At 43.3% G+C, this 26,598-nt stretch overlaps 1 protein-coding gene across 2 annotated transcripts in view; it reads left to right on the forward strand.

The window, feature by feature from the left end:
* Positions 1 to 1,752: 1,752 nt before the first annotated feature.
* LOC145348362 (uncharacterized) overlaps positions 1,753 to 26,598 on the forward strand; it is a 55,220-nt gene continuing 30,374 nt past the window's right edge. For both annotated transcript variants that reach the window (XM_080196568.1, XM_080196569.1), the window contains exons 1-3: positions 1,753 to 2,174; positions 16,359 to 17,454; positions 25,834 to 25,906. In XM_080196568.1, coding sequence (XP_080052694.1) covers positions 2,160 to 2,174; positions 16,359 to 17,454; positions 25,834 to 25,906 — 1,184 coding nt within the window. In that variant the 5' untranslated portion in view covers positions 1,753 to 2,159. The remainder of the gene's footprint in view (positions 2,175 to 16,358; positions 17,455 to 25,833; positions 25,907 to 26,598) is intronic.

The following is a 26,598-nucleotide window of genomic DNA, read 5'->3' on the forward strand; positions in this document are numbered from 1 at the left end:
TCTGGGGAGAGAGAGAAAGAGAGGCAGAATTAATATTTCAATGACCTTTCATCGGAAATGAAAAAAGTTGGAAATGTAACAGGTTTTGAGCTAGATGGAGTAAAGGGAGAGTGACTGCCCTTGATATTAAGGCAGAATTTGACTGAATGTGGAATCATTATTAGAAAAACTAAAGTTAATGGAAATCAGTGGCTAATCTCTCCACTGGTTGAAGTCATACATAATACAAAGGAGATGGTTATAGTTATTGGAGGTCAATTATCTCAGTCCCAGGAACCACCACAGGAGTTCCTCAGTGCAGTGTTCCAAGCTAAACTGACTTCAGCTGCTTCATCAACGACCTTCCCTCCATCATAAGGGCAGAAGTAGGGATGTTCATGGATGACTGTGCAATGTTCACACTATTCACAACTCATCAGATCCTGAAGCAACAAATGCCCATGTACTGAAAGACCTAAACAAAATTCAGGCTTGGGCTGATAAGGGGCAAGCAACATTCAGAGCGTACAAGTCTGAGACAACAACTATCTCCAACAAGGGAGAATCTAATCATCGCCCTTTGACATTTAATGGAACTATATCACTGAATCTCCCACTATCAACATCCGGGATTGGGGTGGAGGAGGCTTATCGTTGATCAGAAACTGACTAGCCACATAAGTACAGTGGCTACATAAACAGGCCAGAGGCTGGGCATTTTGTGAACAGTAACTGACCTCCTAACTCCCCAAAGCCTATCCACTATCTCAAAGGCACAAATCAGGAATATGATTGAATCTCCTCCTCTTGCCTGGATGAGTGCATCTCCAAAGCGACTCAATAAGTTCAACATCACCCAGGACAAAGAACCCCATCCACACACCTCCAAGGGACAACTGCTGGCATTTGGACATCCGGCCTTCCATCCATGGGGACTTAAACAATGCACCTTTCAGAGGAGCAGGGAATCGCTGAGGGCAACTTCTAGATTTCTGTATTTCAGCACATGTGTGGACACCAGGTGTTGCTTTCAGCTTCACAGTTCTAAGGATGGCTCATAGTTTCACCATCATTTCAAACTCTAAACATATATCAACATTAAGTCCCGTCAGACACTTCAGGTGAATTCTAAAAAAATCCAATGGATCTGTATGTATACATAAATACAAAAAGCCAATGTTCCGGCCAACAATTATCTACCAATTATTAACACTAACACCAGATTATCTGGCCATTTATCCAAATGCTGGGGTCTTGATGTGTACAGGGTTTTGAGTTTCACTGCATTGTATCAGTATTGTATTTCAGTGTCTGTGTGTTTTGAGATGTCCTGGGGTTATACAAAGAAGATTCAACTTCTTTCTTAGAAGTTACCTTAAGTTTGTGTAACTTACACAATTTCTTCTTGATTAATAGCCTCCATTTAATCATCCCATATCCACCTTACAACACCAATAATCACTCGTTCTGTTAAAAAAACTGTGGCAAAACACTTACTTAAAGCCAGTACTTGTAGACAAATCTGCTGCGTTTATGCCGAGGTTAATTTATTGCACTCATGTAATGATAGAATTGCCTAACTCATTCCCTCGATTCTTCATTGAACCTCCAGCTCATGTTCCAGCCTCTCGGAGTTATTACCGCGGGGGACTGCTGGTCTCCACCGGGAAATCTCACTGACAGGGGAACAGGAGCGGGGTTCCTGCCAGTGTAGGCGGAGGTGGAGCGGGGAGTTTGTGGGAATTTACTGTCCGCTTGTGTTCTGGCACTGTGTGGAAGTGGCGTTTACCTTTCAGAGTGACTCAAATGTAACCAGTGGGAGTTTTTCACAAAGTCAAGAAAATAATAGAAATTTGGTGGGACTTCACCACAGCCTGGTAATCAGCTGGAGGCGCTTTACTCGGAATCATTAAGGCACGCACTGCGTGAACGTTTCCCAATTGCTGCTTTAGAGGAGGAAGCAGCGCTGGGAATCCGAGAGGGACTGGGGAAGAGATAAACCACCCTGGAGTAACAACCATTAACTATCGGAGAGGGACTGGGGGGATAGACAGTCAGCCAAGAGTAACCACTACAACCATAAACTATCCGAGAAGGACTGGGGGAGAGACAGAGTCAGTTCGGAGTAACCACTACAACTCCAACCATATAAACTATCCGGGAGACAGCAGCCACAACCGATGGATACAGGAGCGGTAAGTTTGGATTGAAATCACAGCATACATTATCGCTTTCCAGGTGCCTGTGTAATTGCAAGAGGCTCAGTCTTTTTTCAGCGTGACCTAACTCCATTACCTGTACAATAAACTTGTCCTGGCAAGGTGGCCTCTGGTATCTATATCCCCCACCCGCTTCCCGCACAAGTAATAGGCCAAATGGTTAACGCTGTAGTGTAATAATTTGCTTTGCTATAGGTTGCTGTCCATACACTGTTAAAAGGATATGCATACAAACCGAAGCCACAGAATTGCAGTATTATTCATGTTTATGCGGTTTATTGATTGATTAATTAAAGATAAAAAAGATTTTAATGTGATTGTATTTCCTGGTGATTTATAATGTCGCTGTGTGCCAGTATTTTTGCTTTATAGACTTAAGTCATGCGGCAACTTGAGTCTATAATTATGCATTTCCTGTTGCTGGTGTATGGTTCATTATTACCGTCTGTTACTTTATGTCCCTTTATTTTCATGCTTAAAGAATGGTCAGCAGAGTGTCCAAACTCTGCTGGACACTCGGCAGCAGCTCCAGCCTTATGTTCACCCAATTTTGAGATGTTGTGGTCCACGGTGGGTAATTCATATTCGTGAAGTCAACTCTGGTGTCTGTGGAGCTAAACTGAAGAAAATAACACGGACTAAAATAACGCACACCTTGAATATTGTTTTAGATAGTATGGAAATATATTCCGTAATACCTTAACCTTAGCAAAAAAAAACATTTTTGGCAGAATCTCGCATGGAGTACAAAGGCTACAATTCCAGAGTTAGTGCCATTTCCCATTCTTGATGTGAAGCATGTTGCACTCAGACTGCCATCAGTCTCTGGAGAAAATTGTTGCTTGTCCCAGACTTCAGTGTCAAACAGGCAATCTGAAAATACAGAGACAAAGAAAGGAGTCAAATGAGGTGATGGGAGTGTAGGGTTAGTTGATAATGTACGTGTTGAAGTTGATCCAAAGTCTAGTCTTTATAGTTTTTAAAAAATATAGTTTATTTATTAGCGTCAGAAGTAGACTTACGTTAACACTGCAATGTAGTTACTGTGAAAATCCCTTGAATGTTATTGCTTTTGTATCATGGTGTATGGTGCGGGTGAAAGAAAGGAGGTGGTGACGAGGATTGATCCCGAGGGAGCCTGGAAGCTAGGACAGAGAATGAAGTCATTGCTGGAAATGTAATGGTAAAATGGACTCAAGTCCTGCTTAACTGAACAATAAGGGAAAAGATGTTGGAGGAGAATGTGGCCCATCGTTATCAAGGTAAACAAGGGTCATGGGAATAGGGCCTCGATGGGATTATGGTCGGTACAGACTCGATGAGTCGAATGGCCTCCTTCTGTACTGTAGAGATTCTATGGATCATGTCAAAGGGTGCAGAGAGGTTAAGGTAAAGAGAAAAATTAATCATGGTGGATGTTATGTGTTCCTCGAGAATGAATTGAAAATTAAATAGTCATTCATAGAAGCTTGTGTATATTTTGTTTACAAAAATGCAGGGATCATTTTAAAACTGAAACCTTGTTAAAATTGTAATTCGTTTCATAAATTGGCATGGTGGCACAATGGTGCTGCTGCCTCAGTGCTAGGAATTGGGTTCAATTCTGGCCTTACGTTATTATCTGATTTGATTTATTATTGTCAATATTAACATACAATGAAAAATATTGTTTCTTGCGCTCTATACAGACAAATCATACCATTCATAGAGAAGGAAATGGGAGAGTGCAGAATGTAGTGTTACAGTCATAGCTAGGGTGTAGAGAAAGATCAACTTAATGCAAGATAAATCCATTCAAAAATCTGACAGCAGCAGGGAAGAAGCTGTTCTTGAGTAGGTTGGTACGTGACCTCAGATTTTTGTATCTTTTTCCCGAAGGAAGAAGAATGTGTGAAGTTTGCACATTCATAGAGGTTTACAGCATGGAAACAGGCCCTTTTAGCCCAACTTGTCCATACCATCCTTTTTTATTAAAACCCTAAGCTAGTCCCAACTGCCCGCATTTGGCCCATATCCCTCTATACCCATCTTACTCATGTAACTGTCTAAAAGCTTTTTGAAAGACAAAATTGTACCCGCTTCTACTACTACCTCTGGCAGCTTGTTCCAGACACTCGCCAACCTCTGTGAAAAAATTGCCCCCTGGACTTTTTTGTATCTCTCCCCTCTCACCTTAAACCTACGCTCTCTAGTTTTAGACTCCCCTACTTTTGGAAAAAGATATTGAGTATCTAGCTGATCATGTTCTCCCCGTGTCTGCAGGGGTTTCCTCCTGGTGCTTTGGTTTCCTCCCACAGCCTGAAAGATGTGCTGGTTGGGTGCATTGGCCATGCTGAATTCTCCCTCAGTGTACCCAAACAGGTGCTGGAATGTGGCGACTTGGGGATTTTCACAGTAACTTCATTGCAGTGTTACTGTAAGCCTATTTGTGACACAAATAAATGAACTTTTAACTTTTTAAATTGTGAGGAAAACTCCCAACATTAGATTACTTCTAATTTCCCAGAGTTCTATCTCATAACACATGAATAAAACAGTGAAGTGAGTAGTTGGTTCTGATGTGTATCAGAAACTTGGCAAAGAAATTTGTTTTGAAGTGTAAAGGAATTAAGCATAAAAAGTTTATGCAGTATATAAAAGGCAATACATTCAGCTATTTGTCCCACAATATTTGAGAACCATTATACACATTGCACTAAAGTTAGAACTGTATTTCTCATTCAGATATCCTTGTCCCTCTTATCCTTTCTTCATTCTTATTGTTTTTGTTTTTCATCTCCACTCCATGTAACCATTTCACTCTGAATTCACTAACCACCTCTTGCCCCCCCATATAAAGTTTCCTCGCTGTTTTCAAGCCCAGCTCCACAGCCTCGCTCTCTCATGTGGCCCACTGTTCCTTTGGCCTCAGTCACAATCAAGGTACATTCCAACTTCTTTCTTAACACATATTCCCCTCCCCTGTTCCAGCCCAATTTCCTCATGTTTGCCCTTGAGGAAACTCTCTTCCCCTGCCCATGTCACTTACAACTCAAAGAGCAAAGCACAGTGGATACTTGAAATTGGAAATTTAAAACTGAAGATGCTAGTCATACCCAACAAGTCTAACATTATCTGCACTGCTGCCTGAACTGTTGACTATTTCCAGCATTTTATGTTTATATTTCACTTATAATTGCACTTCTAAATTATAGCTGGCTAACCTTTGGACTTCCTCCTACTATAATACATCTGCTTAACCATTCCCTTGTGTCCACTGCTGTTTACATATACTATTTTGGATCATCTTCAACATTTTATACACCTGTATGTTACACCTGTTAGTTTTTTTTGAATATAATTCACAACAATAACAATGGCTATTTAATTAAAATAAATCTTGTTCATCCAGTCAGGAACAAAACTGAAAGTTAAGGCCTTCTTTGATCGTTTCATTGTATCATTGTCTGCCCTTATCCCCCTTTGTGCTTCCCAGTCATACTTCCTTCTATCTCTGCATCTCGAAAAACTCATGTCCCAATTTACTTACAGTTGCAACTTCAAAGCCTCCTTTTGCCATGACATTTCTTCAACAACTGTTCTGCTCAACTGCATCCCCGCTTCCAACTTTTCTTTAGCCCCTGTTAAAACCATATTTTTCCCTAATACAGAATGTTCCCTTTTGTATGGCTCTCATCTCCACTCCACTAAGTCCAAGGATGCAGACTTGAAAGGTCTATGATATAGCCAGACCTAGTGGTGAATGGCTCAATCATGTAAAACACAATTAGGACCTATTCTTGTCTCATTCTAGAAAGCAAAGAAAACCACCAGCTTCCTCTCCCGACTGCAAACTGCCTTAAATCCCTCCTTCTGTTTCTTACACTTTCAACAACTCATGGACTGGCTTGTCACTAAAATTCAGACCATCCAATTAGTGGTCTCTGCCACTGATGCTGGCCTAGCCAGCCACAGACACATCCCACAATTTTTAAAAATCCCTTTCTACTAGCCCACAGGTTCAACTTCCTCTAAAATTGTCCCCATTCCTAAACTCGCATGTTTCTTTCCTCTTGTCCCTCTTGCCTTCTCAAGCTCATCTTGTCATTGCGACCCACCTTCTGCTCCCTTGGCTTTATTTCCACTAAATGGCTGACCAGTCAACTTCTCTTCCAATGGTTTTGGGACCTCTGGCGCTACTTACCTTTTCAATCCTTTTTTTTAATACTGATGCACATGTTATTTGACAAAGTGTCATCCAGACCCAAAACATTAGCTCTGTTCTCTCTCTATAGATACTGTCAGACCTGCTGAGATTTTCTAGCATTTTCTGCTTTTGTTTCAGGTTCCAGCATCTGTTTTTAATGTAATTATTTGATCCTGATGTGTATAATCTGTGCAATGTTCCTGGAAGAGCCTGGCTAAATTTTTGTGATGAGGAGTTGAGTTAAGTCAAGAAAATCCTTGGTTAATTGAGGCAATTGGAAACAGCCGGAATGGGGCCCAGTTCACAGTGGTGGTTTTGCTGGTGTTGTAGGCATCAAGATGATGGTTGCCATTGTGACTGAAGTTGTGGACGATGGCAGAAAATATTGATGCTCACATAAATGAACAGCGAGAATGACAGGATTCTCTTCTCTGCTCCACCCAATGGAGAGAGCAGTTTCCTCATTAGGGGCTCACCTTCATGCTTGGAAATCCTGCTGCATGCTATGTCGGACATCCTGATTGATTAATTTGGGGAGATGGGGCTGGAGAAGAAGCATCTGTGTTCCTGGTCTCCTGAGGGGAGCTGAGGGAGAATTCCTGGCTGAATTTGAGAATTGGCCGCCATGCTTTCACATCTCAATTTTGAAGGCTGGGCATTTCAAGATCACTGGGGCAAGGTTGTACTGGTCTTTAAGGCCTAGGGTAGGTCAAAGACTCTGACCACTGGTCAACTATTGTCTTGTCCTTTGTGTTCATTGAGGAGGGCTGGAAGTGACTGGACAAAACAGATCTTCACCATCCTCCAGGGCTTAGGTTTCTCTTTACCTGGGCTTCAGGGCATGATATGGCAGAGTTGCAAGGGCTTCAGTGAAACTCTGGATGGATCTTGGATGTTGCGCGATGATCCTGTTGTGGCTTTGGCCTTTTGAATCTCCATGGATGGTTATCTTAATCTGCAGCTCATCATTAATCCTGAACTTTCTTCCTGTGTGATTATACTCCTGATTTTATGATATTATCTCTTATCCTAACTAGGGTGTATGATATGAGCACAAAGCACTTTTTAAATTCATATATGGAATGTGGGCATCTCTGACTAACTAGCATTTATTGTCCATCCCTAGTTGCCCTTGAGAAAGTGGTGGTGGTGAGCTGCCGCCTTGAATTGCTGCAGATCCTGAAGTATAGGTACACTCTCAATGCTATTAGGGAGGCAGTCCAGGGTATTGATCCAGTTACAATGAAGGAATGGTGTTATATTTCCAAGTCAGGATGGTGATGACTTGAAGAAGAACTACCAGGAGGTGGGATTCCCAAATATGTGCTGCTCTTGTTCTAGTTAGTAGTGGCTTGGATTTGGAAGATATTGTGTCAGGAACCTTGGTGAGTTTCTGTAGTGTATATTGTGGTTGGTACACTTCATCCACTGTTCATTGGTGATGGAGGGATTCGATCTTTGTGGAAGGGGTAGCAATCAAGCCAGGGTATTTTGTCCAGAATGGTGTTGAGCTTCTTGAGTGTTGTTGGAGCAATAGGCTTGTCACCTGTTACGCCATTTTACTGTGCAAATTAAAATTGCCCATTTTTTTTCTCTATGGAATTCATCCAATGGGATGCTCTGACAGTAGAGCGAGAGAGGTCATAGTTTAATGTGCATTACTATTTGTGTTTAATCTTGGTTTTGATGTGTGGTACCAGGGAAGCAGGGTGGGTAAGGGGGTTTGCCCCCATTGCTTCTGGCCCTGTGCTAAGTTCTAATTCTTGGGTTTTTGGGGGCAGTATCCTGTTTCTTATGAGATTATGCTGTTCTGTTCCTGGTGTCCTTTTTGCAAAAGTGTACACTGCTAGACCATATCTAGTGTCTATTGGCTAATCCTGGTGTTCCCCTCTCTTTAGGGTTTTCTTTCTATATCTGGGTAGTGAGGTAATTCTAAAGGGTTTCCCTTATATAGTCGGGAGGATGAGAATTGTATCTCTCACCAAAATCTCCTGTTGATGGATATCTTGACAATGTTTCTTCTCCTTGTCAGTAGGGCCTCCTTGGTGGAAAATGGTTTAAAGTTTCTGGTGATACTGGGGCCTGAACGGTGCCTCTGATATGGCTGGAGAGGCGTGAGGTCTGTTGTGACCCGAGTCTTAGCGTGGTGTAGGAATTCTTGGTTTACTGGCTCCTGAGTGTACATGTCTTGTCTCGTCTTGTCCTGATGGTGGTTTACTGATGATCCCCTTTTTCTGGGGTATCCTTTCATTGCTTGGAGGTCTTAGGATGCCGAGGTAGGTCCCAATTGGATGCATTTTATTTGTACTTATTTATTGAGTCAATTTCAGAATTTTGCCTCAATACTGTATTTGAAAGTATAGCTGCCAAGTTTTGGGTAAAACACATTGCAGATACACGAGCCTAAGATTAATATGAGATTAAATTGGATGTACATTCAGTGCTAAAATTGTTTTATTACTGAGCTGCGCAGCTGCCTATGGGTCAGCACATGCTGTTTAGAGATTACAAAGTTATAGAGATGAGGGTGGAGCTTTCTCCTAGGATATTTTGCAAAGTTTGTCCCAGAAATGACCTCATTCCAGGCAAGTTAAAAAACAATTGAATTTGGATGCTCAATTTTTAAGTTTTGACCATTCTTAGAACTGTATTGGATTCTGTTAGAAGTGACTAAAGGATGACAGAGCAGCTTTTCTTCACTTTTTCCAGGGTAATGCTCATTTTCTGCAAAGGTGAAGAAAACAATTTACGTTTTATATAGTGCCTTTAACGTAGCAAAATGTTCTTAGGTGCTTAACCAGAATGCAGAGACAAAGTTGACACCATGTCAAATGAGGATTCAGTAGAATATATGACTAATGAGCTTAATCGAAGGCAGATGTTTGAAGGAGTACCACTAAAGGTGGAGAGAATTTCAGAGCTGAATGGCTGAAGACACAGTGGCTACCGGTGAGCAAAGAAAATGGGGTTGCACAAGAAATCAAAGTTCTTGGAGAATTATAGGGCTGTAGGAAGTTACAGATGTCAGAGAAGCTCACAAGCATGGTTGTGAAGAAGGTATCGAGATGAGAGTGCTTTGGGTGGCAACAGTTTATTGCCTTGCCATAGACCTTAATTCTCCATTCCAACACCATCTGACTCCCCAGCACTGGCCGACTCTTTATATACACATCTGAGGAAAATTAATCATTACCCAACATCCATTCAACCTCATTACCTTAAACTATGGGGTAATTAATATCCATCAACAGAACCCATTAGATACCAACAGCAACATGGCCGTGCAGGAATTCAAAAACGAGGATAAAAGTTGCAAGTTTTAGGCTTTGTTTGACAGGGAGCCAGTGTGCTGGATGGGTGATTGGAACTTGTTGTGAATTAGAATAGGGCTAGTAGAACTTCAGTTCAGGCTTATGGAGAGTGAAGATGGAAAGTCACTGAGAAGAGAATTGGAATACTTGAGGCATCCAGAGTGTGGATGAGGTTTTCAGCAGTTGATGAACAGAGACAGACAATGCTGCCGAGGTGGAATTGGGCTTGTTGAAATGGAGATGTATGGGCTTGTAAGCTCAACTCACAGTCAAATAATGCTGAAGTTTGAAACAGTCTGGTTCTGCTTCAGTTGCTTGAGAACAGATTGGAATTGTTAGCTAAGTGAGATTTATAGTAGTGGTTGAAGATGGTGGTTTTTGTCTTCCCAATATTTTAGTTGGAGGAAGTTCCTGCTCATCCAATATTGAATCTCAGAGGAGCAGTTCGGCAGATTATAGGCAATGGAGGAGTTGAGAAATGGCAATGAAGTGGAGGTGGGTCACATTAGCACATGTGCAATCTGACCAATATTGCCATATGTGTCACGGAAGGACACTATGTAGTTCAGAAAAGAATAGGTTAAAATAGATCCTTGAGAATTCTTCAGGGATGAAGGAGCATGGGCAAAACCATTGCAGGAAATTCTCTGACTATGACTGGATAGATAAGGATGGAACCAGATAAAAGCATTGTCACTTAGACAAGGAAGAGGAGTTATTGGAGAATGATTTAGTCATCCTTGTCTGTGACTGAAAATGAGCATTAGTTACCATGGTCACTGCCATATGGGATGTCATTTGTGAGTTTGAAAGGAGCCTTTTTAGTACTTTCTCAGGATTCAAATATGGAATTATGTAAAGATGTTTCGGGGCTTGGGAGGGAACAGCACGCTCAAAGATATTGGAGATGGGTTGATATTTTTGAGGACAGAAGGATTGTGGGTGCCCTTTTTCAGGAACTGAGTTATGATGGTAGATTTGAAGGTGAGGGGGAAAGGTTCCTGAGGACTGAGACCATTTGCAGTATCTTCTGGTGGGCAGTAGTTTGGTGGGAATATGATGGAAGGAGGTAGATGTCATCGGCAAGATGAGTTTTGAGAGAACATAAGTAATGGTGAGAGAAACCAGAAAATGATGAATGTTCTGGACTATACTTCAAAAATAATTAGTTGGCTGTAAAGCAGTTTGTATACTTCTCAATTCACAATTTTGTAAAATTGTAATAGTTGGTCCAGGCAAGTTGAATGCTATGATGTGTTTCAAATGCTATGGAGCGCAAGTTTAAAAGATGAAATTGGGAGAAAACTGAGAGATGGAGCAGAATATGAGAGGGCATGGGATCCGAGGGCCTTTGGCCTTGTGGATCAAGAACTGGCTTGCCTGCAGAAGGCAGAGAGTGGTTGTGGATGGGTCTTTTTCTGCATGGAGGTCAGTCACCAGTGGAGTGCCCCAGGGATCTGTTCTAGGACCCTTGCTGTTTGTCATTTTCATAAATGACCTGGATGAGGAAGTGGAAGGATGGGTAAGTAAGTTCGCTGATGACACGAAGGTCGGTGGTGTTGTGGATGGTCTGGAAGGATGGCAAAAGTTGCAGCAGGACATAAATAGGATGCAGGACTGGGCGGAGAAGTGGCAGATGGACTTCAACGCGGATAAATGCGTAGTCGTCCATTTTGGCAGAACCAACGGGATGAACGAGTACACTATCAAGGGCAGGAGTCTTGGTAGTGTTGAGGAGCAGAAGGATCTTGGGGTCCGGGTCCACAGGACTCTTAAATCGGCCTCGCAGGTGGAAGAGGTGGTCAAGAAGGCGTATGGTGTACTGGCCTTCATAAATCGAGGGATTGAGTTTAGGAGTCGGGAGGTAATGCTGCAACTTTATAAGACCCTTGTCAGGCCTCATTTGGAGTACTGTGCGCAGTTCTGGTCGCCTCACTATAGGAAAGACGTAGAAGCTATTGAAAGGGTACAGAGGAGATTTACAAGGATGTTGCCTGGACTGGGAGGCATGCCTTATGAAGTTAGGTTGAGGGAACTGGGTCTCTTTTCCCTGGAGAGACGTAGGTTGAGAGGCGACCTGATAGAGGTTTATAAAATGTTGAGAGGAATAGATAGGGTGGATTCTCAGAGGCTATTTCCCCGGGTTGAAATGGTCGCTGCGAGAGGACACAGGTTTAAGATGCGGGGAGGAAAGTACAGAAGTGATGTTAGGGGTAAGTTTTTCACTCAGAGGGTGGTGAGTGAATGGAATCGGCTGCCGTCAGTGGTGGTGGAGGCGAACTCGCTGGGGTCTTTTAAAAGACTTCTGGATGAGTATATGGGGTTTTATGGGATTGGGGGTTATAGATAGGTGTTGATGTGATCGGCGCAACTCGTGGGCCGAAGGGCCTGTTTGTGCTGTAGTGTTCTATGTTCTATGCTTTTATCCATAGCATATCGATATTGTAGAATAATTGGCAGAGAAGGCTAATAAAAAATAATTTCACACAATTAATTGCATTTCTGGACAGAAAAGGGATTGAGAGCTGAGAACGTGTCATTAACCAGTCAAAATGTAACTAGCTGTTCCATCGGAGTTAAGGTTCTTGCATAACCATTGTGTTCCATTCTCCAGATAGAGGTATTTCAATTAGAATTACAGTAAAAAGTCTGACAACACCAGGTTTTAGTCCAACCGATTTATTTGATAATAGACTCACAAGCTTTCGGGGTTAGTCCCTTCGTCAGGTGAATGGAGAGTTCTGGCCTCAGACAGAGCATATAAAGCACAGACAGTTTAGAGATTACTGATTAGAATGCAAATCCTTACACCTAACCTGCTGTTCAAGACCTGAAGTGGCTGACAATGTGAGTGGAACCTGGTGTTGTCAGACTTTTTACTGTGTTTAAGCCAGTCCAATGCCGGCATACCCACATCACAATTAGAATTACAACAGAGACACTACATATAGATTGGGTTCTCGTTCTTTGTCATCTTCAAATATCACTTTATTGCCAGGCACCCATTCACATCTCAAACTCTTAAACACCTAATTTTCTATATGTAGCCCTACAAGAACATAGAACATTACAGCGCAGTACAGGCCCTTTGGCTCGCGATGTTGCACCGACCAGTGGAACCAATGTAATGATCCTCTAACTTAAACTATTCCAGTGTTATCCATATGCCTATCCACTGACCATTTGAACGCCCTTAAAGTTGGCGAGTCCACAACTGCTGCAGGCAGGGCATTCCACACCCTTACTACCCTTACAAGTCCAACTAATTATTGGTTACCCTCAGAGAGGGACTATTTATTCAAATCAGCAGTTTTATTATTTGTTATTTCTTCTTATCTGCCTGGTAATATGTATAGTTGCTAATAGCTTGTTACCTATTGGACTCTAATGGTGCCATCATAAATGTTTTATCTGGCCCTCCAAACCTGTGCTCAAATGTACCTCAAATGCCACTGGATTGATGTGCCTGTACACCCTGTAAACAATGCTAATTCCCCTTTCTCCAATATAAACCACTACAAATTAATTTGCCATGCTTTCCAGCAATCATTCAGTCTTTTTGTAACTACCTTTATAATGCAAGTTGCCTGTCTATTTATTTAAAATTCCTTATTTGTGTCTATCCTGTCATCTCCATTAAAATTGTCATTTGAGATTGATTTGTTTGCTGTTGATGAATGGCTGAACATTACTCAAACTCAGTTCATCAGTGCATGCAGTTTTTAACTTTGGTCTTCTGCAGATAATTCTCTTTTTTTAAAATGAAAAGATATTGTTTTTTTCCCCTTCCTTCTCATTTTTCTTTCTGCACCCACCCTTCTACCCTCCTCACCTTAGATGCTAAGTCAGATTGGTGTCAATTTTCATTGGGATGGCGCAGTGATCATAATGATTCCCGGCTTGGGTCACAGCCTGTGTGGATTTTGCACATTCTCCCTATGTCTGCCTGGATTTCCTCCAGGTGGTCTGGTTTCCTCCAAGTCTGAAACTGTGCAGGTTAGGTGGATTGGCCATGCAAAATTGACCCTAAGTGTCAGGTGTAGCTAGGGTAAATGCATGGGGTTATGGGGATAGGGTCTGGTGGGATTGCGGTTAGTGCAGACTCGATGGACTGAATGGCCTCCTTCTACGCTGTAGGATTCTATGGTCTATCACAGACAGGCTAAACAGTTCTTTTAACACTTTTATCAAAGTGACCAATTTTTATTTAATCAGCCAATACACCATCTATCATCATATCAAAACTTGATTCTTCCTTGTGCATATATGCAATTTTCATAGCAATTACTAGATTTTATTGCAACTTCTATAGTTGATTTACTCCTTCCGCAGCTAAAGCTGGCTAAACTATTAGATACCAAGGGGCAGAGAAAGCCTACAGATCAATCTCAATGAATCACCTTTCTTCCAACTGTAGCTGCTGTATGAATCAGTACTTTAGATTTGTTTTACAATAATGTGTAATTTTTAATGATGTTGTTGATTCAAGTTGAATTCTGTTTTAATTGTATGAACATGCATTGTTTTACAAAATTGTTTTTGTTATCTGTTTTTCTGATATGCTGCAGAAGGATTGAATGAATGTCACTTGTATAATTTTGTGATGTCAGAAAAAGGTTAATCTGACTTCATAAGAGCTATTCCAATATTCTAACATTTTGATTGTAAAGGAAGATTTAATTTTTCTTTTGGAGGGAAAGAGAGGGAGGAAGAGATTGAGGATAAAGGAGGGTTTGTGGTTATAATTTGGGTTCCCAGGAATGGCACAGTGGTTAGCACTACTGCCTTGCAGTGCCAGGGACACGGGTTCAATTCTGCCTCAGCTGATTGTGTGGAGTTTGCATATTCTCCTCATATCTGCGTGGGTTTTCTCCGAGTGCTCCGGTTTCCTCTCCTTCCAAGGATTTACCTTTAGTGTCAGGGGGATTAGCAGGACAAAAGTAGGGTTACAGGATTAGGGCCTGGGTGGGATTGCTGTCTGTGCAGGTTCGATGAACCAAATGGCTTCTTTCTGCACTGTAGGGAAAATTGGTGGAAAGGCAAATTGTGCGGAGGGTGGGGAGAGTCTACAGAAGGATCTAGATAGTCTGGGTGAATGGGCCAGGAAATGGCAAATGGAATTTAATGTTGGCAAGTGCAAGGTGGTCCACTTTGGTAGGAATAATGGTAGGAAGGATTATTACTTACGTGGAGAAAAACTGCATCAGGCGACGGTGCAGAGGGACCTCGGGGTCCTTGTGCATGAGTCGCAAAAACCCAGCTTGCAGGTGCAGCAGGTGGTCAGGAAGGCGAATGGGATGCTGGCCTTCATCGCGAGGGGGATTGAATATAAAAGTAGGGAGGTCTTGCTGCAGCTGTATAGGGCATTGGTGAGGCCGCAGCTGGAGTACTGTGTGCAGTTTTGGGCGCCGTACTTACGCAAGGATATTTTGGCCTTGGAGGGAGTGCAGAGGAGGTTTACTAGGCTGATGCCGGAGTTGAGGGGGTTGAGCTATGAGGAGAGGCTGAATAAATTAGGCTTGTACTCGTTGGAGTTTAGAAGAATGAGGGGAGATCTCATTGAGACGTATAAGATGATGAATGGGATGGATAGGATAGAGGTGGAGAGACTCTTCCCACTCAGAAAGGATAGTAGGACTAGGGGGCACAGCCTCAAGATAAAGGGGGGGCGGTTTAGAACGGAGTTGAGGAAGAACTTCTTCACTCAAAGGGTGGTGAATCTCTGGAATTCTGTGCCCGTTGAAGTGGTGGAGGCTGCCTCGCTAAATATTTTTAAGACGCGGGTTGATGGGATTTTGATAAGCGAGGGATTAAGGGTTATGGGGAGAGGGCGGGAATGTGGAACTGAGACACGACAGATCAGCCATGATCTTATTGAATGGCGGGGCAGGCTCGAAGGGCTAGTTGGCCTACTCCTGCTCCTATTTCTTATGTTCTTATCCTAAAGAAGGGGAGGCCAAGGGTTGGAGATGGTCGAGGAAATGAGAAGACTCAGTGGGGAGGGGTGAAGAGTCAGTGATTGCAGGGAATCCTATTGCTGAGCACACAAGGAGACAGTGCATTCCAGACCCCAAACACTCATTGCATGAAACATATTTTCCACTTGTCATTTTTGCTTCTTTTGCCTTTGACTTTAAATTTCTGCATTCATTCTTGATCCTTTCGTGAGTGGGTACAGCTTCCCTCTTTCTTCTCTGGCCTGACCCCTCATGATAATGAATACCTCTATTAAATCTCTGCGAAGCCAATGCTTCTCCAAGGAAAACAGTTCCAACTTCTAGTCTACTTTCGTAGCCTGAAATTACTCATCGTTGGAATAAAATCTTGGGTATAATAATTCCATGCTGCAGCAAACTTTTTACTGTGTCAGTATTTTAATGTGCACATCCAAAAAGAGAGTGGCAAAGATCGCTGGCCATGACTGACCTTTGTCTCTGGTCTAGAGCTGCAGTTGTCAACTGGAGCACACCTATGATGCCTCCGGGTTTGGCGTAAGGATTACCAACCTGATTTCAGACATGCATCAGTGGAAATGTTACAAGTGACATTGATGTCTGACCTTGTTGAAATAGTTTTACTTTAAATAAATTTTACTGCCTAAAGTTGGAAAACTCATTTAATTCCCTCTACAAAAGATAACCAGTGTTCTGCTCTTCTTTCTAGGAAGAAGTAATTGATTTTAAAGCTCTCCGAGCAAAGTTTCAGAAATCTGATATAATAAAGGTCAAGCCCAGCGGTAAACAAGTTTCTGAAGCACTTGGAGTATTTCATGCTGAAACAGTGCAAAATGTAACCAACATGGACATTTTTGAGACCGTTAATTGTCACAGTGCTTCTGGTCAACAGCTTTGTGTGAAATCACCTCCTCCTCCTCCTCTTCCTCTTGCAAAACCAGCAATCATTCCAAAGCCTGTGCTTCTGAACTTTCCCGAGTGGACCAAATCCAGTGTTCCAGTAGAAAGTGGAAGAAGGCGTGAAGCTCACACTACCTCCAAAGGAGCATCAGTGGGGATTAGTCCCAACAAACTTCAGAAACCTGAAAATCAAACATCAGAATCCAAGACTTCAGAAGACAACACACAAAATGGGCAATTGGATGCAATCTCATTTAAAGAAAAGTTAAACATTTGGGAGAGCTCTTCACGCTGTACTTTTGAGCCTAGAGCACCAACCGAAAAGATAAAATGTGCTACGCTCCCTCCATCGATAAGTTCGGGATCAAATTGTTATTCTCCATCTCAGACAACGTATTGCACTGAACCACTTTTCAGGACCTCTTCTTTTACACAACCTATAAAGGAAAGTTTGAGTATGGAGCCAGAGATGCAGATGTCAGGTACCAGGGATGAAATATCCCAGCTTAAGGAGCAAACCATGCTCATCCGAAGCAGTGATGATTCTAAAACGAAAAATGTTTGTGCCCCATCTCTTCCACCAAAAACATACCTTGCTACCCCAGAAATAAATCCAAAAGAGTTTGAACGGAATAACAATATTACGGTTGAATCAGAGGCTTCTCCAGCATTGCCAGGCAGGGTCATAAGATTGGATCGAGCTAGCCATCAAGAACCAAAATTTCCGATGGATCAAAGAGAAGGGGCTGTCCAAAAGAGAGACTCTCAACATATATGTATGCGACGCCGAGAACTCCCATCTATTGAAGCACTTGGGCCTCCTCCAGTGAAACCAGCCAGACCATTCAAAGTGGACCTCCGTGCACTACAAAATGTCAAAATGGCTAGTTGTAGTCCAACAGAATGTAAGAACTGTGTTATCTCTGCCAAAATTCATAGTGTCAGATTTTTACAAGAACTCAAGACTAATTAATATATTTTTAATGGCGTCCAACACCTACCTATAATAACATTAAATTTAGCATATTAACTGAAAGCTTGCTAGAAGAACCTTTTCACTAAACAGTGGTGGGTTGGCCCTTGTATGACACACAGCTGTAAGTTGTTATAAAAGTATGTCATTCTGGCCACTTGATTCCCATGATCACTCAAAATACTTTGTGAAATATTTCACAAAGTAGAGGGATAACCTACTGCCCCTCTGAAGCCACTCCGCAATTGATCGGGATCAGTCGGGGAGAGAGAGAGCAGGAGTGAAGGCAGCCATCTGGGTGGGGGTGGTTCCAGGCTGCTGCAGTGGGACTGTCAGGGGGAGAATGGGACAGGTCAGGGAGATGAAGGCTTTCCAGGAGAGGGGAGGGGGACACGGGCTAGCCCAGGGAGGTACAGGAGGTCAGTGATGGGGGGTGCAGGGCTGGCCAGTGGCCGGCAATGGAGGGTCACTGCATATGCGCCGATATTGGTGCATGCGCAATGGCCAGTTCAACGCTCTGCTGTCAGCCTCTCCAGCGGGAATAGGCCTTGCCCCTTGATTTTTAGAGGGAATTCCACTAGGGCACTCTGATGTACAGTGTCAGAGATTCATTCTGAAAATAGCGCTTAAAAAAAATGGCAGGATTTACTCCCATTTTCTTGCACATTTGGAACTTTAAATTTTTTTGGGAGAATTCTACTTTCAAAAATTGAGTCAGAGAAAGTGGAAAAATTACGGATTTTTGATTAAACAACTTTTTGTTTGTTTATGTTCCAGATAGTTTAGAAATTGAAGAGGGGAAACAAATCCATGTTGGCCTCAATTTAAAAAAAATAGCATTTTCAAAGTCAACCAGTAATCCACCTGTAATTATTTTTAGTTACTTAGTTTTTAGTTAGGTTTTAGAAGATATTTGCAACACCTAATGAAGATGAAGGAAAGACAACCTTTCCTCAGCCTAAATTCAGTTTTAAAATACATGTTAAATAAATCTTTAAAAGATATGAATAAGGAGGGGAGTAATGTATTCACGAGGAGTAATGGGGCATTGGTTGAGGGGTTAACGATTTCAGGATATAACATTTAACCATGCATTACAAAAGGGAAAGTAAGGAGAAGGCAAATGGGGAAAAGAGAAAGGGTAGAAGAGGCAATGGAATCTTAGTTTTTCTCTTTTCGGTTGCTTGTGAAATGCTGTTGATGTAAACTAAAATATTGAATTCTATTTCTGTGTCCATGCTGCTTGAACTGCAGAGTATTTCCATATTTTTGTTTTGTTTTAACCCAACTCACAAGTGAAATATTCTGGGATCTAAAATCTATATTTTGCCTCCTTGTATTTTTCATGTACATGCTACCTGTTAACCTTAATGTGATAACACAACATTAGGTTCCACAGCTACATTAACAACACTCAGCTCTATCTCATCACCCCTTCTATCATCCCTCCATTCTTTGCAAATATAATCAGACTCTAATATTCAGTTTTGGATGAGCAGAGATTTCCTCCAATTAAATGTTGGGAAGATCAAAGCCATTGACTTTGGTCCCCACTACAAACTCCATTCTCTCCCCCTCTCCCTGACAACTGTCTGAGGGTAAACCAGAAAGCTCTCGACCTTGGTGTCCTATTTGACTCTGAGATGAGCTACGAGCTCTGAGATGGTCTTATCCACACCATCACTAAGACTGTCCATTTCCACCTTCATAACGTGCCCAACTCCACTGCTGCTTCACCTCATATATTGCTGAAGCCCTCATCCATGCCTTTGGCACTTCTAAACTTGGCTTTGCAACAAACTTCTGGCCAGCCTCCCATATTCTAAATATGAGGTCATCCAAAGCTCTTCTGCCTGTAACCATTCTTGTATCCACCTTCTCTGTTTGCTGACCTACATTAACTCCTGGCTAAGGAAAGCCTCAGTTTAAGATTCTCATCCTTATATTTGAATCTATCCATTGCCTCTTTCCCTCTTCTTGTCTTTAATCTCCACTAAGCTGCTCTGATTCTGGCATTCCCAATTTTATTCAGTTCATCATTACTGAACTTGCCTTGAGTTGCCAGGGTCCTAAATATTGGAACTTCCTCCCTGAAACGCTTCCCTTCTCCTCCTTTAAAACATTCCTTAAAACCTTTCTCCTTAAGCGAGCTTCAGATCATCTGGCCTAATATCTCCTTTGTGCCTCGGTGTCAAATTTTGCTTCGTAACATTCCTACCAAGTAACTTGGATTGCTTTATTACATTGAAAACATTATATAGGTACAAGTTGTTTTCTGTAAAATGGTGATGACAAATGATTATCATACTTAATGAAACTAATGAAACTTATTGTGGAGGCATTGGTGGTGATCTTTCAGCAATCACTAGAGACAGGGAGGGTCCCAGAGCACTGGAAAGTAGCTGATGTAACGCTGCTAAATAAAAAGGGAGGGAGGCAGGAGACGGGAACTTATAAGCCAGTTAGCCTAACTTCAGTCATTGGCAAATTTTAGAGTCCATTATTAAAGATGAGATTGCAGAGTACCTGGAAGTGCATGATAAAATATGACTGAGTCAACGTGGCTTCATCAAGGGGAGATCATGTCTGACAAATCTGTTAGTTTTTTGAGGAGATAACAAGGAAGTTAGATAAAAGAGAACTAGTGGATGTGATTTATTTAGATGTCCAGAAGGCCTTTGACAAGGTGCCGCTTAGGAGTTAAGAGTCCATGGTGTTAATGGTAAGATCCTGGCATGAATAGAGGATTGGCTGACTGGCAGAAGGCAGAGAGTGGGGATAAAGGGGTCTTTTTCAGGATGGCAGCTGGTGACTAGTGGTGTGCCTCAGGGGTCAGTGCTGGGACCATAACTTTTCACAATATATATTAATGATTTGGAAGAAGGAACTGAAGGCACTGTTGCTAAGTTTGCAGATGATACAAAGATATCTAGAGGGACAGGTAGTATTGAGAAAGCAGGGGGGTGCTGCAGAAAGACTTAGACAAATTAGGAAAGTGGGTAAAGAAGTGGCAGATGGAATACAATGTGGAAAAGTGGGAGGTTATGCATTTTGGAAGGAGGAATGGAGGCATAGACAATGTTCTAAATGGGAAAATGCTTAGGAAATCAGAAACACAAAGGGACTTGGGAGTCATTGTTCAAGATTCTCTTAAGGTTAATGTGCAGGTTCAGTCAGCAGTTAAGAAGGCAAATGCAATGTTAGTATTCATGTCAAGAGGGCTAGAATACAAGAGCAGGGATATATTTCTGAGGCTGCAAAAGGCTCTGGTCAGATCCCATTTGGAGTATTGTGAGCAGTTTTGGGCCCCATATTGAAGGAAGGATATACTGGCCTTGAAAAGGCTCCAGAGGAGGTTCACAAGAATGATCCCTGGAGTGAAGAGCTTGTCGTATGCAGAGCGGCTGAGGATTCTGGGTCTGTACTCAATGGAGTTTAGAAGGATAAGGGGGGATCTTATTGAAACTTACAGGATACTCCAAGGCCTGGATAGACTGGATGTGGAGAGGATGTTTCCACTTGTAGGAAAAACTACAACCAGAGGGCACAACCTCAGGCTAAAGAGATTTCTTTAAAGCAGAGATGAGGAGTAATTTCTTCAGCCAAAGAGTGATAAATCTGTGGAACACTTTACCGCAGAAGGCTGTGGAGGCCAGGTCATTGAGTGTCTTTAAGACAGAGTTAGATAGGCTCTTGATTAATAAGGGGACCAGGAGAATAGGGAAGAGAAAAATATCAGCCGTGATCGAATGGCATAAGAACATAAGAACATAAGAACATAAGAAATAGGAGCAGGAGTAGGCCATCCAGCCCTTCGAGCCTGCCCCGCCATTCAATAAGATCATGGCTGATCTGTCGCTGCTCAGTTCCACTTTCCCGCCCTCTCCCCATAACCCTTAATCCCCTCTCCTATCAAAAACCCATCAACCCGCGTCTTAAAAATATTTAGCGAGGCAGCCTCCACCACTTCAACGGGCAGAGAATTCCAGAGATTCACCACCCTTTGAGTGAAGAAGTTCCTCCTCAACTCCGCTCTAAACCGCCCCCCTTTTATCTTGAGGCTGTGCCCCCTAGTCCTATTGTCTTTTTTGAGCGGGAAGAGTCTTTCCACCTCTATCCTATCCATCCCATTCATCATCTTATACGTCTCAATGAGATCTCCTCTCATTCTTCTAAACTCTAACGAGTACAAGCCCAGTTTATTCAGCCTCTCCTCATAGCTCAACCCCCTCAACTCCGGTATTAGCCTAGTAAACCTCCTCTGCACTCCCTCCAAGGCCAAAATATCTTTGCGCAGGTGCGGCGCCCAAAAATGCACACAGTACTCCAGTTGCGGCCTCACCAATGCCCTATACAGCTGCAGCAACCTCCCTACTTTTATATTCAATCCCCTTCGCTATGAAGGCCAGCATCCCATTCGCCTTCCTGACCACCTGCTGCACCTGCAAGCTGGGTTTTTGCGACTCATGCACAAGGACCCCGAGGTCCCTCTGCACCGTCGCCTGCTGCAGTTTTTCGCCTCGTAAGTAATAGTCCTTCCTACCATTTTTCCTACCAAAGTGGACCACCTCACACTTGCCAACATTAAATTCCATTTGCCATTTCCTGGCCCATTCGCCCAGCCTATCTAGATCCTTCTGCAGACTCTCCACACCCTCCGCACAATTTGCCGTTCCCCCAATCTTGGTGTCATCAGCAAATTTCGACACTCTACACTCGGTTCCCTCCTCCAGATCATCTATATAAATGGTAAAAAGCTGAGGCCCCAGCACCGACCCCTGGGGCACTCCACTAGTCACCATCTGCCAATCCAAATAGCACCCGTTGACCCCCACTCTCTGTCTCCTATTTGACAACCAATCCTCTATCCACGCTAACACCCTACCCCCAACTCCATGTCCCTCGACCTTCTGCAATAACCTCTTGTGAGGCACTTTGTCAAACGCTTTCTGAAAATCTAGAAAGACCACATCCACCGGCTCTCCTCTATCCACCGCCCTAGACACATCCTCATAGAACTCCAGTAAATTTGTCAGACACGACTTCCCTTTAATGAAACCGTGCTGCGTCTGCTCTATCAAGCAATTCCCTTCAAGATGCCTCGCAATTTCCTCCTTAATGACAGATTCTAACATTTTACCTACCACAGATGTTAAACTAACCGGCCTATAATTCCCCGCCTTTTGCCTGGCACCCTTCTTAAACAACGGCGTAACATTAGCCGTTTTCCAATCATCCGGCACTTCCCCGGAATCCAGCGACGTTTGGAAAATAACCACCAAGGCATCCACTATCACCTCCGCCATTTCTTTCAGAACCCTCGGATGCATTCCATCCGGTCCTGGAGACTTGTCCACAATCAGCCCCTCCAGTCTGTCGAGCACCGCCTTTCTAGTAACAGTAATGTCATTAAGACCCTCCAGTCCTACCACCTTTCTATTGCTAACACCCGGCAAATTATTCACGTCCTCCTCCGTGAAGACAGAAACAAAAAAGTTATTCAATACCTTAGCCATATCCCCATCCCCTACCACTAGGTCCCCTTTCTCATCCTCTAAAGGACCAACATTCACCCTAGCCAGCCTCTTCCTTTTTATATATTTATAAAAACTCTTGCTATCCTTTTTTATATTAAGCGCTAGCCCAGCTTCATAGTTTCTCCTACCCTTCCTTATCAACTTCTTTGTCAATCTTTGTTGACATTTAAACCTCTCCCAATCCTCTTCTCGCCCACTACTCTTAGCTACTCTAAATTCCTCCGCTTTTAGTTTAACACTTTCCTTCACCTCCTTTGTTATCCACGGCTTATTACCTCTCCTCCTACTATCCTTTTTGAACATCGGAATAAATTTCCGTTGAGCACCAAGAAAGATCTCTTTAAAGATCCTCCACTGCTCCTTAACAGACCCTCCCTCCAACGCGCTCTCCCAGTCCTCATTCGCCAATTCTTCTCTCATCCTACCGTATTTCCCTCTATTCAAACAAAGGACGCGTGTCCGGGAACCCACTTTCTCCTCCTCCATCTGCACCAGAAACTCCACCATACAATGATCACTCTCCCCAAGAGGATCCTTCACCACAAGGTCCCTAATTCTACCCGCTTCATTACATAGCACCAGATCCAAGATAGCTCGCTCCCTCGTCGGCTCCAACACACACTGTTCGAGGAAGCTATCCCGGCAGCATTCCAAGAACTCTTCCTCGAGCCCCCCACGTCCAACATGGGTCGACCAATCAATATGCAGATTGAAATCTCCCATAACTACGGCCGTCCCATTCCTGCACGCCGCACTTATTTGCGCGTTAACAGCCCGCCCCATCTCCAGATCATTATTCGGGGGCCTATAGACGACACCCACCAGCGTCTTCCTCCCTTTGCTGTTCCTAATCTCCACCCACAACGATTCCACCCTCTGCTCCTTGGCTCCAATATCATCCCTTGCTACCACTGTGATGCTATCCTTAATCAGCAGAGCTACGCCCCCCCCCTTTTCCCTCCTGTCTATCCTTCCTAAACACTTGATAGCCCTGTACATTCAGCTCCCAGTCCCTGTCACCCTGCAGCCACGTCTCTGTAATGGCCACCAGATCGTATCCATTTGTGTCGATCTGCGCCATCAGCTCATCCACTTTATTCCGAATGCTTCGTGCATTCAGATAAAGTGCTTTCATCCCAGCCTTCACCTGGACCCTATTTGCCGCAACGCCACCAACTATACTCACGCCCCCTACTCCCTCTATTATTGGGACATCCTCGGCCTCTTCCCTTACATGTACACTCTCCTTAACTTTAGACCTCGTAAGGTCACCTACCCTCACACCCTCCCCTCCCATAATTAGTTTAAAGCCCTGTCTACAGTCCTCTTTACTCGATTCGCCAGCACTCTGGTCCCAGCACGGTTCAGACCAACCCCATCCCTCCCGAACAGGTCCCACCTACCCCAATACTGGTGCCAATGCCCCATAAATTCAAACCCATTCCTCCCACACCAATCCCTGAGCCACCCATTCACTTCCTTAATCCTGTCAACCCTACGCCCATCTGCACACGGTTCAGGCAGTAGCCCAGAGATAACCACCTTGTCGGTTCTACTTTTTAATTCCATTCCAAGCTTTTCATACTCCCTCCCCAGATCCTCAGTCTGCATTTTGCTTACGTCGCCGGTACCCACATGTACCACAACGACCGGATTCTCACCCTCCCACTCCAGGTTCCTCTGCAGCCCAGATGCGACATCCCATACCCGAGCACCAGGCAGACAACACACCCTTCTGTGCACTTTGTCATTGTGACAAAGGACAGTGTCAATACCCTTCACCCCACTATCCCCAATCACTACTACGGTCCTTTTCCTTTTCTCTTTGCCTATGTCCTGCTGCAGCACTGTACCGTGTGCAGCTTGCTCACCAACCTCACCTGCCTCGTTCTCGTCCAGCCTGGAAGCAAGAACCTCAAACCTGTTATGCAGATTAAGAGGCTGAGGCCTCCGCTCCTCACCCCCCTTCCTCTTCCCAGTAGCCCCCTCTTGTCCCTGACCCTTAGAGTTAGCCAGTCTAGGGGGGGTGGATGTCACTTGCACCCCATTGACAATGGCACCATCTCTCCCCCTGATGAGCCTCAGTGTCTGTAGCTCAGAGGCCAGCTCATTTACCCTGAGCTGGAGCTCCTCCAGCAACCTGCACTTACTGCAGACATGGTCACTGGGATGAACCCTAGGGTCCACCAGTTCCCACATCATACAGAAACCACACATCACATGCCCCTCCATTATTTACTGTAGTAGTTTTGAAAAAATTTTTTTTTTGTTTTTCAAACGAACTCACCTGGCCTTTTTTTTAAAGCCCTTTTTGATATTAAGCCCGAATAGCTCACTCTGCTTCCCACTCACTCCGCTGCCCGCTGTCTACACCAGGCCTCCTTTTAAACCTGGCGCTGATTTAAATCTGATGGCCCACAACTGCCTGCTAACCACTCCCTCAGAATTCTTAAAGCAGTAAATACAATAAATAAATGCTTTAAACAGTTCTACAAAGAACAAAGAACAGGCGGAGCAGGCTTGATGGCCAAGTGGCCTAATTCTGCCCCTATGTCTGATAGTCTTATAGTCAAACTTGACAAATATATAAATTAAAGTTCAAGCAGTTTCAATGAGACATTATACTTTTTTAAGTTTGTTATTTTTGGGGATGTTCCAAAAACCTGATGATCAACATTCTTTTGTCATGTTTAGCTTCAAGAAACCGTACTAACAGCTGTTGCAAGTCAACCAGAAATCTGAGCTTTGTACTTATGTCGTATTTCTTTTGACAGCAACTAAGAAGAATGGCATACCTTTATCAACAATATCACGCCCTCCGGAATGTAACATTTTGAATACTGAAAGGTGAAGTGGGAAAAGGCTACAGCTAATGTGTATTTTTTGTAATCTCTGCAGTGAACTCAAATCTTGCAAAAATTTCTTTTTACTGTATTTTAAGAATCTCAACTAACATTTGTGGCTAGTACCTTCTGAACAAAAAGTGAAATATGTCTGACTTAAATCATACTTCCTGCTCCATCCGCCAAGCTGAAGGTGCTTTAAGTCAATGGGATTCAGTGAAAGGTGGTTGTGGTTGCTGGAGGCTAGCCACCTTGGTCTCAGCACATCACTGCAGGGGTTCCTCAGGGTAGTGTCCTAGGCCAACAGCCTTCCCTCCATCATTGAGTCAGAATGATGATTGCACAGTGTATAAGTTGTTACTGAAGTAGACCGTGCCTGCATGAAGCATTACCTAGACAACATTCAGCCATGGTTTGATAATTGGCAAATGATTTTTCATACCATACAAGTGCCAGGCAATGATAATCTCCAAAAGGATATGGTCTATACCCATAGAACCCTACAGTGCAGAAAGAGGCCCTTCGGCCCATTGAGTCTGCACCAAACACAATCCCACCCAGGCCCTACCCCCATATCCCTACATATTATACCCACTAATCCCTCGAACCTACACATCCCTGGACACTAAGGGGCAATTTCTTAGCACGGCCAATCAACTGCACATCTTTGGACTGTGGAAGGAAACCAGAGGAAAG

The sequence above is a fragment of the Carcharhinus amblyrhynchos genome, chromosome 9 (genome assembly GCF_965287045.1).
Source record: "Carcharhinus amblyrhynchos chromosome 9, sCarAmb.v2.hapA, whole genome shotgun sequence".
NCBI classification, from domain to species: Eukaryota; Metazoa; Chordata; class Chondrichthyes; order Carcharhiniformes; family Carcharhinidae; genus Carcharhinus; species Carcharhinus amblyrhynchos.